This window comes from Bombina bombina, chromosome 9 (assembly GCF_027579735.1).
Source record: "Bombina bombina isolate aBomBom1 chromosome 9, aBomBom1.pri, whole genome shotgun sequence".
Classification (NCBI taxonomy): domain Eukaryota; kingdom Metazoa; phylum Chordata; class Amphibia; order Anura; family Bombinatoridae; genus Bombina; species Bombina bombina.
The window spans coordinates 5,588,494-5,606,228 of record NC_069507.1 but is presented as its reverse complement, the minus strand read 5'-3'; the positions used below and the strand labels follow the sequence as shown (position 1 = coordinate 5,606,228).

General features: G+C 44.8%; 1 protein-coding gene across 3 annotated transcripts in view; it reads left to right on the top strand.

Annotated features, from left to right (window-relative positions):
- The window catches only part of MYPN (myopalladin), a 777,058-nt gene that overhangs the window by 120,637 nt on the left and 638,686 nt on the right, over positions 1-17,735 (top strand). For all 3 annotated transcript variants that reach the window (XM_053691847.1, XM_053691846.1, XM_053691845.1), the window contains exon 4: positions 2,981-3,032. In XM_053691847.1, coding sequence (XP_053547822.1) covers positions 2,981-3,032 — 52 coding nt within the window. The remainder of the gene's footprint in view (positions 1-2,980; positions 3,033-17,735) is intronic.

Below are 17,735 nucleotides of genomic sequence, written 5' to 3'. Positions count from 1 at the left end.
CTGCCCTGTGACCTATCACCTAGCCTAGCTGTACCTTGCTGCCCTGTGACCTATCACCTAGCCTAGCTGTGCCTTGCTGCCCTGTGACCTATCATCTAGCCTAGCTGTGCCTTGCTGTCATGTGACCTATCACCTAGCCTAGCTGTGCCTTGCTGTCATGTGACCTATCACCTAGCCTAGCTGTGCCTTGCTGTCCTGTGACCTATCACCTAGCCTAGCTGTGCCTTGCTGTCCTGTGACCTATCACCTAGCCTAGCTGTGCCTTGCTGCCCTGTGACCTATCACCTAGCCTAGCTGTGCCTTGCTGCCCTGTGACCTATCACCTAGCCTAGCTGTGCCTTGCTGCCCTGTGACCTATCACCTAGCCTAGCTGTGCCTTGCTGCCCTGTGACCTATCACCTAGCCTAGCTGTGCCTTGCTGCCCTGTGACCTATCACCTAGCCTAGCTGTGCCTTGCTGTCATGTGACCTATCATCTAGCCTAGCTGTGCCTTGCTGCCCTGTGACCTATCACCTAGCCTAGCTGTGCCTTGCTGTTCTGTGACCTATCACCTAGCCTAGCTGTGCCTTGCTGCCCTGTGACCTATCACCTAGCCTAGCTGTGCCTTGCTGTTCTGTGACCTATCACCTAGCCTAGCTGTGCCTTGCTGTCCTGTGACCTATCACCTAGCCTAGCTGTGCCTTGCTGTTCTGTGACCTATCACCTAGCCTAGCTGTGCCTTGCTGCCCTGTGACCTATCATCTAGCCTAGCTGTGCCTTGCTGTCATGTGACCTATCACCTAGCCTAGCTGTGCCTTGCTGTTCTGTGACCTATCACCTAGCCTAGCTGTGCCTTGCTATCCTGTGACCTATCACCTAGCCTAGCTGTGCCTTGCTGTTCTGTGACCTATCACCTAGCCTAGCTGTGTCTTGCTGTCCTGTGACCTATCACCTAGCCTAGCTGTGCCTTGCTGAACTGTGACCTATCACCTAGCCTAGCTGTGCCTTGCTGCCCTGTGACCTATCACCTAGCCTAGCTGTGCCTTGCTGAACTGTGACCTATCACCTAGCCTAGCTGTGCCTTGCTGTCCTGTGACCTATCACCTAGCCTAGCTGTGTCTTGCTGAACTGTGACCTATCATCTAGCCTAGCTGTGCCTTGCTGCCCTGTGACCTATCACCTAGCCTAGCTGTGTCTTGCTGAACTGTGACCTATCACCTAGCCTAGCTGTGTCTTGCTGAACTGTGACCTATCACCTAGCCTAGCTGTGCCTTGCTGCCCTGTGACCTATCACCTAGCCTAGCTGTGCCTTGCTGCCCTGTGACCTATCACCTAGCCTAGCTGTGTCTTGCTGTCATGTGACCTGTCATCTATCCTAGCTGTGCCTTGCTGCCCTGTGACCTATCACCTAGCCTAGCTGTGCCTTGCTGTCCTGTGACCTGTCATCTAGCCTAGCTGTGCCTTGCTGAACTGTGACCTGTCACCTAGCCTAACTATGCCTTGCTGCCCTGTGACCTATCACCTAGCCTAACTATGCCTTGCTGCCCTGTGACCTATCACCTAGCCTAGCTGTGCCTTGCTGCCCTGTGACCTATCATCTAGCCTAGCTCTCCCTGTCCTGTTACTTATCACATAATTTACCTCTGCCAGGTAGCCGTATTACCTATCACCAAGCCTAGGTTTTCCTGGTAGCCCTGTTACCTATCACCTAGCCTAACTTGCACTGGTAGCCCTATTACCTGTCATCTACCCTAGCTCTTCCTGATAGCCCTATTACCTATCATGTAGCCTAACTCACTATGGTATCCATTTTACTTGTCACTTAACTTTACTCTTCCTGGTAGTCCTGTTACCTATTACCTAGCCTATTTCTCTCTAATAGCCCTATTGCCTATCATTTAGGCTAGCTCTACCTAATAGCCCTGTTACCTATCATTTAGCCTAACTAGCTCTGGTAGTCCTATTACCTAGCATCTAGCCTAGCTCTTTCTGGTAACCATATCACCAAACATAGCTTTCCTGGTATTCCTGCTAACTATCACCAGCCTAACTTGCTTTGGTAGCCCTATCACCTATCATCTAGCCTATAATCTAACCTGGCTCTTCCTGGTAGCAATATTACCTATCATCTAGCCTAGCTCTTCCTGATAGCCATATTACCTTTTTTTACCTTTATTTACTCTTGTATCTTTTACTTATCACCTAGCCTAGCTTTTCCTGGTCACCCTGTTAACTATCACCTAGCCAATTTCTCTCTAGTAGCCCTGTTGCCTATCATTTAGCCTAGCTCTTCCTGGTAGCGCTGTTACCTATCATTTAGCCTAGCTCTTCCTTGTAGCGCTGTGACCTATCATCTAGCCTAACTCACTTTGGTAGCCCTATTACCTATCACCTAGCCTATTTCTCCCTAGAAGCATTCTATCATCTAGCCTAGCTCTGCCTGGTAACCCTATCACCAGCCTAACTCACTCTGGTAGCCCTATAACCTTTTTCATTTAGCCTAGCCCTTCCTGGTAGCCTTATTACCTATCATCTAGCCTGACTCGCTCTGGTAACTGTATTACCTATCATTTAGCCTTACTTGCTCTGGTAACTGTATTACCCATCATTTAGCCTAGATTTTCCTTGTAGCACTGTTACCCATCATCTAGCTTACCTCACTCTAGTAACTGTATTACCTATAATTTAGCCTAGCTTTTCCTTGTAGCACTGTTACCTATCATCTAGCCTTACTCGCTCTGGTAACTGTATTACCTATCATCTAGCTTTAACTCAATCCGGTAACCCTATTGCCTATCATCTAGGTTAACTCATTCCGGTAACCCTTTTACTTATCATCTAGCCTAGCTCTCTCTGAAATAAAGAGTCTGAGTGATTTTCAACAATTTATTTTAAACAGTATATTTATTAGTATGAAACAAAGATAACAAGCAGTGAAACAATATGAATGTGACATAAAAAAAACAATGGAGTGACTTTCAACAATGTTTACTGTTTTCAGGAGCATCATCCTCAGAGTCTGAAGGTGACTCAAGCAAAACAGCCCTGGATCAGTAAGTGTGCGCCGTATGGTGGATATTTAAGTACTTCAATCAGTTGTAACAAATAATTTATAGATGGTAAAAGCAAGACAGCCCTGGATCAGTAAGTGTGCGCTCTATGGTGGATATTTAAGTGCTACGATCAGTTGTAACAAATCATTTATAGATAGTGAAAGCAATTTTTAAGACCAGTAGGTGGTTTGTCAATGTGAATTCCTTATTTACAAGGTCCAGAGCTTTCAGATACCCTTGAATAAATATTTATATTTCTCTTGTTAAGTGTGTTCAGTCCACGGGTCATCCATTACTTATGGGATATATTCTCCTTCCCAACAGGAAGTTGCAAGAGGATCACCCAAGCAGAGCTGCTATATAGCTCCTCCCCTCACATGTCATATCCAGTCATTCTCTTGCAACCCTCAACAAAGAAGGAGGTCGCGAGAGGAGCTGGAGTTTTTACTTAGCTATTAACTATCAACTATTCTTCAATCAAAAGTTTGTTATTTTAAATGGCACCGGAGTGTGCTGTTTTTCTATCTCAGGCAGTATTTGGAAGAAGAAACTGCCTGCGTTTTTTATCTATGATCTTAGCAGGCGTAACTAAGATCCACTGGCTGTTCTCGACATTCTGAGGAGTGGGGTAACTTCAGACTGGGAATAGCATGCGGGGTCCTCCGCAAATGAGGTATGTGCGGTACTTTATTTTCTGGGAATGGAATTGACTAAGAAAATACTGCTGTTACCGTATGATGTAAGTACAGCCTTAAATGCAGTAGTAGCAACTGGTATCAGGCTGATAAATGTATGCGCAGTCGAGTTATATTCTAGGGACTAGAATTTGACTGAGAAAATACTGTTAACACTGAAATAATACTTAAGCCTTCTCTGCAGTGGTAGCGACTGGTAGCAGGCTTAGTGATAGCTTTGCATGACATTGAAAGATGTTGTTTTTTAATAAAACGTTTACTGGCATGTTATTCGTTTTTTGTGAGGTACTTTGGTGATAAATCGCTTTGGGCATGATTTTTTCCACATGGCTAACATATTCCTGCATGGAAACCGTTATATCAGGGCTCCCACTGTTGTGATTGGAGTGGGAGGGCCCTTGTTTTAGAGCCTTATTGCGCAGTTAAAATTATTGCACAGTCTTTCTGCTTCTTCCTCCTTGATCCAGGACGTCTCTAGAGAGCTCAGGGGTCTGCAAATTTCATTTGTGAGGGAGGTAATCAGTCACAGCAGATCTGTGACAGTGTGCTGACTGTGATTAAAAGAGTTAAATCTTAATTGATATCTGTTTTATCCGTTTTGGGTATCGAGGGGTTAATCATCCTTTTGCTAATGGGTGCAATACTCTGCTAATAGTACACTTCTTGTTAAGAATTGTTTAATTATATCTGTATTTTGAAGCGCTGCAGCGTTTTTTATATTGCTTGTAAAACTTATTGAAAGTGATTTTCAAGCTTGTTATTTTCATTGCTAAGTCTGTTTTAACATGTCTGATTCAGAGGAAACTGTTTGTTCATCATGTTCAAAAGCCAATGTGGAGCCCAATAGAACAATGTGTACCAATTGTATTGATATTGCTTTGAATAAAAGTCAATCTGTACCGATAAAGAAGCTATCACCAGACAACGAGGGGGAAGTTATGCCGCCTAACTCTCCTCACGTGTCAGTACCTGCGTCTCCCGCTCGGGAGATGCGTAGGATTGAGACACCTAGTACATCTAGGCCCTTACAAATCACTTTACATGATATGGCTAATGTTATGAAAGAAGTATTATATAATATGCCCGAATTAAGGGGCAAACGCGATAGCTCTGGGTTAAGGACAGAGCGCGCTGATGACACGAGAGCCATGTCTGATACTGCGTCACAACTTGCAGAACATGAGGACGGTGAGCTTCATTCTGTCGGTGATGGTTCTGATTCGGGGAGACCGGATTCAGAAATTTCACATTTTAAATTTAAGCTTGAGAACCTCCGTGTGTTACTAGGGGAGGTATTAGCGGCTCTGAATGATTGCGACACAGTGGCAATTCCAGAGAAATTGTGTAGGTTGGATAGATACTCTGCGGTACCGGTGTGTACTGACGTTTTTCCTATACCTAAAAGACTTACAGAAATTATCAGTAAGGAGTGGGATAGACCCGGTGTGCCTTTTTCCCCTCCCCCGATATTTAGAAAAATGTTCCCTATAGACGCCACCACACGAGACTTATGGCAGACGGTCCCTAAGGTGGAGGGAGCAGTTTCTACGTTAGCCAAGCGTACCACTATCCCGGTGGAGGATAGCTGTGCTTTCTCAGATCCAATGGATAAAAAATTAGAGGGTTATCTTAAGAAAATGTTTGTTCAACAGGGTTTTATATTGCAGCCTCTTGCATGCATTGCGCCTGTCACGGCTGCAGCAGCATTCTGGTTTGAGTCTCTGGAAGAGGCGATTCGCACAGAGCCGTTGGATGAGGCCTTGAGCAAAGTTAGAACCCTTAAGCAGGCTAATGCGTTTGTTTCAGATGCCGTGGTACATCTAACCAAACTTACGGCTAAAAATTCCGGATTCGCCATACAGGCGCGCAGAGCGCTCTGGCTTAAATCCTGGTCAGCGGATGTAACTTCCAAGTCTAAACTACTTAACATTCCTTTCAAAGGGCAGACCTTATTCGGGCCCGGCTTGAAGGAAATTATTGCTGACATTACGGGAGGTAAGGGCCACGCCCTTCCTCAGGACAGGGCCAAACCAAAGGCCAAACAGTCTAATTTTCGTGCCTTTCATAACTTCAAGGCAGGAGCAGCATCGACTTCCTCCGCTCCAAAACAGGAAGGAACTACTGCTCGTTATAGACAAGGTTGGAAAGGCAACCAGTCATGGAACAAGGGTAAGCAGGCCAGAAAGCCTACTCCCGCCCCTAAGACAGCATGAAGTCAGGGCCCCCTATCCAGAGACGGATTTAGTGGGGGGCAGACTTTCTCTCTTTGCCCAGGCTTGGGCAAGAGATGTGCAGGATCCCTGGACATTAAAGATTATATCTCAGGGATACCTTCTGGATTTCAAATCCTCTCCTCCACAAGGGAGGTTCCATCTTTCGAGGTTATCGACAAACCTAGTAAAGAGAGAGGCATTTCTACAATGTGTACAAGACCTCTTAATCATGGGGGTGATCCACTCAGTTCCGCGATCGGAACAGGGACAAGGATTTTACTCAAATCTATTTGTGGTTCCCAAAAAAGAGGGAACCTTCAGACCAATCTTGGACTTAAAGATCTTAAACAAATTCCTAAGGGTACCATCGTTCAAGATGGAAACCATTCGAGCCATCCTACCCATGATCCAAGAGGGTCAATATATGACGACGGTGGACTTAAAGGATGCTTACCTTCATATACCGATTCACAAAGATCATTATCGGTACCTAAGGTTTGCCTTTCTAGACAGGCATTACCAGTTTGTGGCTCTTCCCTTCGGGTTAGCCACGGCCCCGAGAATTTTTACGAAGGTTCTGGGCTCACTTCTGGTGGTACTAAGACCACGAGGCATAGCGGTGGCTCCGTACCTAGACGACATTCTGATACAAGCGTCACATTTTCAGAATGCAAAGTCTCATACAGAGATAGTTCTAGCATTTCTGAGGTCGCATGGGTGGAAAGTGAACGTGGAAAAGAGTTCTCTGTTACCACTCACACGGGTTCCTTTTCTAGGGACTCTTTTATAGATTCTGTAGAGATGAAGATTTACCTGACGGAGTCCAGGTTATCAAAGATTCTCAATGCTTGCCGTGTCCTTCATTTCATTCCAAGCCCATCGGTAGCTCAGTGCCTGGAGGTAATCGGCTTAATGGTAGCGGCAATGGACATAGTGCCATTTGCGCGCCTGCATCTCAGACCGCTGCAACTATGCATGCTCAGTCAATGGAACGGGGATTACTCAGATCTGTCCCCTTTGCTAAATCTGGACCAGGAGACCAGAGATTCGCTTCTCTGGTGGTTGTCACCGGTTCATCTGTCCAAAGGAATGACCTTTCGCAGGCCAGATTGGATGATCGTAACAACGGATGCCAGCCTTCTAGGCTGGGAAGCAGTCTGGAATTCCCTAAATGCTCAGGGATTGTGGACTCAGGAGGAGAAACTCCTCCCAATAAACATTCTAGAATTAAGAGCAATATTCAATGCTCTTCTGGCTTGGCCTCAGTTAGCAAAGCTGAGGTTCATCAGATTTCAGTCGGACAATATCACGACTGTGGCTTACATCAATCATCAAGGGGGAACCAGGAGTTCCCTAGCGATGTTGGAAGTCTCGAAGATAATTTGCTGGGCAGAGTCTCACTCTTGCCACCTGTCAGCGATTCACATCCCAGGCGTAGAGAACTGGGAGGCGGATTTCCTAAGTCGCCAGACTTTTCATCCGGGAGAGTGGGAACTTCACCCGGAGGTATTTGCTCAACTGATTCGTCGTTGGGGCAAACCGGATCTGGATCTCATGGCATCTCGCCAGAACGCGAAGCTTCCTTGTTACGGATCCAGGTCCAGGGACCCGGGAGCGGTGCTGGTAGATGCATTAGCAGCCCCTTGGGTTTTCAACATAGCTTATGTGTTTCCACCATTTCCGTTGCTACCTCGGCTGATTGCCAGGATCAAACAGGAGAGGGCATCAGTAATTCTGATAGCGCCTGCGTGGCCACGCAGGACCTGGTATGCAGACCTAGTGGACATGTCATCCTGTCCACCATGGTCTCTTCCTCTGAGGCAGGACCTTCTAATTCAGGGTCCTTTCAACCATCCAAACCTAATTTCTCTGAGGCTGACTGCCTGGAATTTGAACGCTTGATTCTATCAAAGCGTGGGTTTTCGGATTCGGTTATTGATACATTAATACAGGCTCGGAAACCTGTGACAAGAAAAATTTACCATAAGATATGGCGTAAATATTTATATTGGTGCGAATCCAAGAGTTACTCATGGAGTAAGGTTAGGATTCCTAGGATATTAGCTTTTCTACAAGAGGGTTTAGAAAAGGGTTTATCCGCTAGTTCGCTAAAGGGACAGATTTCAGCTCTGTCTATTCTTTTACACAAACGTCTGGCAGAGCATCCAGACGTCCAGGCCTTTTGTCAGGCTTTGGCTAGAATTAAACCTGTGTTTAAAGCTGTTGCTCCTCCGTGGAGCTTAAACTTGGTTCTTAAAGTTCTTCAGGGTGTTCCGTTTGAACCCCTTCATTCCGTTGATATTAAGCTTTTATCTTGGAAAGTTTTGTTTTTGATGGCTATTTCCTCGGCTCGAAGAGTCTCTGAGTTATCTGCCTTACATTGTGATTCTCCTTATCTGATCTTTCATTCAGACAAGGTAGTACTGCGCACTAAACCTGGGTTTTTACCTAAGGTTGTTTCTAACAGGAATATCAATCAAGAGATTGTTGTTCCATCATTATGTCCTAATCCTTCTTCAAAGAAGGAACGTCTTTTGCATAATCTGGACGTGGTCCGTGCTCTGAAGTTCTACTTACAGGCAACTAAAGATTTTAGACAAACGTCTTCTCTTTTTGTCGTTTACTCTGGACAGAGGAGAGGTCAAAAGACTTCGGCTACCTCTCTCTCTTTTTGGCTTCGTAGCATAATACGTTTAGCCTATTAGACTGCTGGACAGCAGCCTCCTGAAAGAATTACAGCTCATTCCACTAGAGCTGTGGCTTCCACCTGGGCCTTTAAGAATGAGGCCTCTGTTGAACAGATTTGCAAGGCTGCAACTTGGTCTTCACTTCATACTTTTTCCAAATTTTACAAATTTGACACTTTCGCTTCTTCGGAGGCTGGTTTTGGGAGAAAGGTTCTACAGGCAGTGGTTCCTTCTGTTTAATGTTCCTGCCTTGTCCCTCCCTTCATGCGTGTACTTAGCTTTGGTATGGGTATCCCATAAGTAATGGATGACCCGTGGACTGAACACACTTAACAAGAGAAAACATAATTTATGCTTACCTGATTAATTTATTTCTCTTGTAGTGTGTTCAGTCCACGGCCCGCCCTGTCTTTTTAAGGCAGGTTCTAAATTTTGAAATTATAACTCCAGTCACCACTGCACCTTATAGTTTCTCCTTTCTCGTCTTGTTTCGGTCGAATGACTGGATATGACATGTGAGGGGAGGAGCTATATAGCAGCTCTGCTTGGGTGATCCTCTTGCAACTTCCTGTTAGGAAGGAGAATATATCCCATAAGTAATGGATGACCCGTGGACTGAACACACTACAAGAGAAATAAATTTATCAGGTAAGCATAAATTATGTTTTTATGTGCACTTATCTTCATTTGTTAAGATTTGCTACATTTGCATGAGGGGCTCATAGAATAATTTATAGGTGATACGTTTTATCAACCATATTTTACTGTTCGGAAAAAGAAAAATGTGCTATAAGGAATAAAATAATTTCCTTACATGAAAAACATGGCAACAGAGATGTGGCCTTTGTTTTCTAAAATTTAGCATTTTTTCAGTGCACCGTAATGTATAGTTTGTTTTTCAATAAAAAATAGGAATTGAAAATTACAAGATATTTTCTTCTATGCTAAAAATAAGTAAAATAACAAAACATACAATATGAAATATCTGTTAAACTGACACACAAAAATAGACTCTGTATATATCTCCGACGTAGCCTAATTGTATTTCTCTGTCCAAGAGCCTGGATATATGAGATCTGACACAAACTGTTGGGTGTCTGTGTTTAATAATGGTCGAGCAACAAATCATGACCTCTGGACATCACTGCAAGCGGACAGTATATTCATTGTATTTCACCAGAAATGTTTGTGCATTGCTGCTCACTGGCGGTAAATCAGCCATAAGTAGGGGCTGTTAATCACCCAGATCAAATCTTACCTTTTAGGTGGCGGACAGCTTAAGGAGCACTGGTCTTACAACTACTGCTATTTAACTTACGTTTCCGGTGATTCTCTGAAGCAGCAACCGCTGCTTGATAAATGGAGCCCATAGTCTGTGTCAGGGCTACACCTGCCTAACTCATCTAACAGCACTTTGGGTATATAGCTGAGCTTTAATTTAGCCATTAAAGGGGTATACATTTTTCTTAGCCTGAATAGCATACCATTTTAAACAAAAACACATTGGTAAGCCAATGACTAGGCATATATGTGCAGCCAGTAATCAGCAGCTAGCTCCCAGCTCCTGAGCCTACCTAGGTATGCTTTCCAACAAAGGATACCAAGATCATGAAGTAGTCAACTGGAAGGTTTTTTCTATCTTCAATCATGAAAGAAAAAAATTGAGGTTTCAACTTGGGAGATCAGCACACAGGAAGACTAGATTTTAGGACAAAAGAAGTCTGAAGAACAGGACACAGGATGACTAGATATCAGAACACAGGAAGGCTGGAGAACAGGACACGGGATGGCTGGAGAACAGGATACAGGATGACTAGATATCAGGACACAGGAAGGCTGGAAAACAGGACACATGATGACTTTAGATCAGGACACAGGAAGGCTTGAGAACAGGACACAAAATGACTAGATATAAGGACACAGGAAGGCTAGATATCAGGACAAAACAAGGCTGGAGAACAGGACACAGGATGATTAGATATTAGGACACGGGAAGGCTAGATGCCAGGACAAAAAAAGGCTGGAGAACAGAACACAGGATGACTAGATATTAGGACACAGGAAGGCTGGAGAACAGGACACAGAATGACTAGATATCAGGACACAGGAAGGCTGGAGAACAGGACACAGGATGACTAGATATTAGGGCACAGGAAGGCTGGAGAACAGGACACAGGATGACTAGATATCAGAACACAGAAAGGTTGGAGAACAGGACACAGGATGACTAGTTTTCAGGACACAGGAATGCTAGATATCAGGACTAACGAAGGCCGGAGAACTGGACACAGGATGACTAGATATTAGGGCACAGGAAGACCATAGATATCGGCACAAAAGAAGGCTGGAGAACTGGACACAGGATGACTAGATATCAGGACAAAAGAGGGCTGGAGGACAGGACACAGGATGACTAGATATCAGGACACATGAAGGCTGGAGAACAGGACACAGGATGGCTAGATTTTAGGACACAGGGAGGATGGAGAACAGAACACAGAATGACTAGATATAAGTACACAGGAGGGCTGGAGAACAGGACACAGAATGACTAGATATTAAGACACAGGAAGGCTGGAGAACAGGACACAGGATGACTTTAGATCAGGACACAGGAAGGCTGGAGAACAGGACATACGATGACTAGATATCAGGACACAGGAAGGCTGGAGAACAGGACACAGGATGACTTTAGATCAGAACAAAGGAAAACTGGAGAACAGGACACAGGATGACTATATACCAGGACAAACGAAGGCTGGAGAACAGGACACAGGATGACTTTAGATCAGAACAAAGGAAAACTGGAGAACAGGACACAGGATGACTAGATATCAGGGCACATGAAGGCTGGAGAACAGGACACAGGATGACTAGATATCAGGACACATGAAGGCTGGAGAACAGGACACAGGATGACTAGATATCAGGACACATGAAGGCTGGTGAACAGGACACAGGGTGACTAGATATCAGGACACATGAAGGCTGGAGAGCAGGACACAGGATAACTAGATATCAGGATACAGGAAGGCTGGAGAACAGGACACAGGATGAGTAGATATCAGGACACAGGAATGCTGAAGAACAGGACACAGAATGACTAGATATTAAGATACAGGAAGGCTGGACAACAGGACACAGGATGACTAGATATCAGGACACAGGAAGGCTGAAGAACAGGACACAGAATGACTAGATATTAAAACACAGGAAGGCTGGAGAACAGGACACAGGATGACTAGATATCAGGACACAGGAATGCTGGAAAACAGGACACAAGATGACTTTAGATCAGGACACAGGAAGGCTGAAGAACAGGACACATAATGACTAGATATAAGGACACAGGAAAGCTGGAGAACAGGACACAATGACTAGATATAAGGACACAGGAAGGCTGGAGAACAGGACACAGAATGACTTGATATAAGGACACAGGAAGGCTGGAGAACAGGACACATGGTGACTTTAGATCAGGACACAGGAAGGCTGGAGAACAGGACACAGGATGACTTTAGATCAGGACACAGGGTGACTTTAGATCAGAACACAAGAAGGCTGGAGAACAGGACACAGGGAGACTAGATATCAGGACACATGAAGGCTGGAGAACAGGACACACAATGATTGGATTTTAGGACACAGGGAGGCTGGATAACAGGACCCAGAATGACTAGATATAAGGACACAGGAAGGCTGGAGAACAGGACACAAGATGACTAGATATTGGAACAAAAAACAGGACTCTTGTATGACTTTAGATCAGGACACATGCAGGCTAGAGAACAGGACACAGGAAGGCTAGATATCAGGACTAACGAAGGCTGGAGAACTTGATACAGGATGACTAGATATCAGGATACAGGAAGGCTAGATATCGGGACACATGAAGGCTGGAGAACAGGACACAGGATAACCTTAGATCAGGACACAGGAAGGCTATATATCAGGACAAAATAAGGTTAGAGAACAGGACACAGTATGACTAGATATTAGGGCACAGGAAGACTAGATATTGGCACAAAAGAAGGCTGGACTACAGGACACAGGATGACTAGATATCAGGACACATGAAGGCTGGAGAACAGGACACAGGATGACTTTAGACCAGGACACATGAAGGCTGGAGAATAGGACACATGATGACTAGATATAAGGACACAGGAAGGCTGGAGAATAGGACACAGGATGACTAAATATCACGATACACAAAGGCTGTAGAACAGGACACAGAATGACTAGATATAAGGACACAGGAAGGCTGGAGAACAGGACACATGGTGACTTTAAAACAGGACACAGGATGACTTTAGATCAGGACACATATATGGCTAGATATTAGGGCACTGGAAGACTAGATATGGGCATGAAAGAAGGCTGGACTACAGGACACAGGATGACTAGATTTCAGGACACAGGAAGGCTTGATATCAGGACAAAAGAAGGCTGAAGAACAAGACACAGGATGACTTAGATCTGAACAAAGGAAAACTGGAGAACAGGACACAGGATGACTAGATATCAGGACAAATGAAGGCTGGAGAACAGGACACATGATGACTTTAGATCAGGACACAGGAAGGCTGGAGAACAGGACATAGGATGACTAGATATTAGGACACATGAAGGCTGGAGAACAGGACACAGGATGACTTTAGACCAGGACACAGGAAGGCTGGAGAACAGGACACATGATTATTAGATATCAGAACACATGAAGGCTGGAGAACAGGACACAGGATGACTTTAGACCAGGACACATGAAGGCTGGAGAATAGGACACATGGTGACTAGATATCAGGACATATGAAGGCTGGAGAACAGGACACATGATGACTTTAGATCAGGACACAGGAAGGCTTGAGAACAGGACACAAAATGACAGGAAGGCTAGATATCAGGACAAAACAAGGCTGGAGAACAGGACACAGTGTGACTAGATATCAGGACACAAGATGACTAGATATCAGAACAAAAAACAGAACTCAGGATGACTTTAGATCAGGACACATGCAGGCTGGATAACAGGACACAGGATGAATAGATATCAGGACACAGGAAGGCTTGATATCAGGACTAACGAAGGCTGGAGAACTTGATACAGGATGACTAGATATCAGGATACAGGAAGGCTAGATATCGGGACACATGAAAGCTGGAGAACAGGACGCAGGATAACCTTAGATCAGGACACAGGAAGGCTAGATATCAGGACAAAATAAGGTTAGAGAACAGGACACAGTATGACTAGATATTAGGGCACAGGAAGACTAGATATTGGCACACAAGAAGGTTGGACTACAGGACACAGGATCACTAGATTTCAGGACACAGGAAGGCTTGATATCAGGACAAAAGAAGGCTGGAGAACAAGACACAGGATGACTTAGATCAGAACAAAGGAAAACTGGAGAACAGGACACAGAATGACTAGATATCAGGACACATGAAGACTGGAGAACAGGACACAGGATGACTAGATATCATGACAAATGAAGGCTGGAGAACAGGACACAGGATGACTTTAGATCAGGACACAGTAAGGCTGGAGAACAGGACATAGGATGACTTTAGACCAGGACACAGGAAGGCTGGAGAACAGGACACATGATGACTTTAGATCAGGACAAATGAAGGCTGGAGAACAGGACACAGGATGACTTTAGACCAGGACACAGGAAGGCTGGAGAACAGGACACATGATGACTAGATATCAGGACACATGAAGGCTGGAGAACAGGACACAGGATGACTTTAGACCAGGACACATGAAGGCTGGAGAACAGGACACAGGATGACTTTAGACCAGGACACATGAAGGCTGGAGAACAGGACACAGGATGACTTTAGATCAGGACAAATGAAGGCTGGAGAACAGGACACAGGATGACTTTAGACCAGGATACAGGAAGGCTGGAGAACAGGACACATGATGACTAGATATCAGGACACATGAAGGCTGGATAACAGGTCACAGGATGACTTTAGACCAGGACACATGAAGGCTGGAGAATAGGACACATGATGACTAGATATCAGGACCACATGTAGGCTGGAAAACAGGACACATGATGACTTTAGATCAGGAAACAGGAAGGCTTGAGAACAGGACACAGACTAGATAAAAGGACACAGGAAGGCTGGAGAACAGGACACAATGAAGAGATATAAGGACACAGGAAGGCTGGAGAACAGGACACAGGATGACTAGATATCAGGATACACGAAGGCTGTAGAACAGGACACAGAATGGCTAGATATAAGGACACAGGAAGGCTGGAGAACAGGACACATGGTGACTTTAAAACAGGACACAGGATGACTTTAGATCAGGACACATGAAGGCTGGAGAACAGGACACAGAATGACTAGATATTAGGGCACAGGAAGACTAGATATGGGCACAAACGAAGGCTGGACTACAGGACACAGGATGACTAGATTTCAGGACACAGGAAGGCTAGATATCAGGACAAAAGAAGGCTGAATAACAAGACACAGAATGACTTGGATCAGAACAAAGGAAAACTGGAGAACAGGACACAGGATGACTAGATATCAGGACACATGAAGGCTGGAGAACAGGACACAGGATGACTTTAGACCAGGACACAGGATGTCTTTAGACCAGGACACATGAAGGCTGGAGAATAGGACACATGGTGACTAGATATCAGGACATATGAAGGCTGGAGAACAGGACACATGATGACTAGATATCAGGACACAGGAAGGCTGGAGAACAGGACACAGAATGACTAGATATAAGGACACAGGAAGGCTGGAGAACAGGACACATGATGATTTTAGAACGGGACACATGAAGGCTGGAGAACAGGACATATGATGACTAGATATAAGGACACAGGAAGGCTGGAAAACAGGACTTATGATGACTTTAGATCAGGACACTGGAAGGCTTGAGAACAGGACACAAAATGATTAGATATAAGGACACAGGAAGACTAGATATCAGTACAAAACAAGGGTGGAGAACAGGACACAGCGTGACTAGATATCAGGACACAGGATGACTAGATATCAGAACAAAAAACAGAACTCAGGATGACTTTAGATCAGGACACATGCAGGCTGGAGAACAGGACACAGGATGAATAGATATCAGGACACAGGAAGACTAGATATCAGGACTAACGAAGGCTGGAGAACTGGATACAGGATGACTAGATATCAGGATACAGGAAGGCTAGATATCGGGACACATGAAGGCTGGAGAACAGGACGCAGGATAACCTTAGATCAGGACACAGGAAGGCTAGATATCAGGACAAAATAAGGTTAGAGAACAGGACACAGTATGACTAGATATTAGGGCACAGGAAGACTAGATATTGGCACAAAAGAAGGCTGGACTACAGGACACAGGATGACTAGATTTCAGGACACAGGAAGGCTAGATATCAGGACAAAAGAAGGCTGGAGAACAAGACACAGGATGACTTAGATCAGAACAAAGGAAAACTGGAGAACAGGACACAGGATGACTAGATATCAGGACACATGAAGGCTGGAGAACAGGACACAGAATAACTAGATAAAAGGACACAGGAATGCTGGAGAACAGGACACAATGACTAGATATAAGGACACAGGAAGGCTGGAGAACAGGACACAGGATGACTAGATATAAGGACACAGGAAGGCTGCAGAACAGGACACATGGTGACTTTAAAACAGGACACATGATGACTTTAGATCAGAACACAGGAAGGCTTGGGAACAGGACACAGTATGACTAGATTTTAGGGCACAGGAAGACTAGATATGGGCACAAACGAAGGCTGGACTACAGGACACAGGATGACTAGATTTCAGGACACAGGAAGGCTAGATATCAGGACAAAAGAAGGCTGAATAACAAGACACAGAATGACTTGGATCAGAACAAAGGAAAACTGGAGAACAGGACACAGGATGACTAGATATCAGGACACATGAAGGCTGGAGAACAGGACACAGGATGACTTTAGACCAGGACACAGGATGTCTTTAGACCAGGACACATGAAGGCTGGAGAATAGGACACATGGTGACTAGATATCAGGACATATGAAGGCTGGAGAACAGGACACATGATGACTAGATATCAGGACACAGGAAGGCTGGAGAACAGGACACAGAATGACTAGATATAAGGACACAGGAAGGCTGGAGAACAGGACACATGATGATTTTAGAACGGGACACATGAAGGCTGGAGAACAGGACATATGATGACTAGATATAAGGACACAGGAAGGCTGGAAAACAGGACTTATGATGACTTTAGATCAGGACACTGGAAGGCTTGAGAACAGGACACAAAATGATTAGATATAAGGACACAGGAAGACTAGATATCAGTACAAAACAAGGGTGGAGAACAGGACACAGCGTGACTAGATATCAGGACACAGGATGACTAGATATCAGAACAAAAAACAGAACTCAGGATGACTTTAGATCAGGACACATGCAGGCTGGAGAACAGGACACAGGATGAATAGATATCAGGACACAGGAAGACTAGATATCAGGACTAACGAAGGCTGGAGAACTGGATACAGGATGACTAGATATCAGGATACAGGAAGGCTAGATATCGGGACACATGAAGGCTGGAGAACAGGACGCAGGATAACCTTAGATCAGGACACAGGAAGGCTAGATATCAGGACAAAATAAGGTTAGAGAACAGGACACAGTATGACTAGATATTAGGGCACAGGAAGACTAGATATTGGCACAAAAGAAGGCTGGACTACAGGACACAGGATGACTAGATTTCAGGACACAGGAAGGCTAGATATCAGGACAAAAGAAGGCTGGAGAACAAGACACAGGATGACTTAGATCAGAACAAAGGAAAACTGGAGAACAGGACACAGGATGACTAGATATCAGGACACATGAAGGCTGGAGAACAGGACACAGAATAACTAGATAAAAGGACACAGGAATGCTGGAGAACAGGACACAATGACTAGATATAAGGACACAGGAAGGCTGGAGAACAGGACACAGGATGACTAGATATCAGGATACACGAAGGCTGTAGAACAGGACACAGAATGACTAGATATAAGGACACAGGAAGGCTGCAGA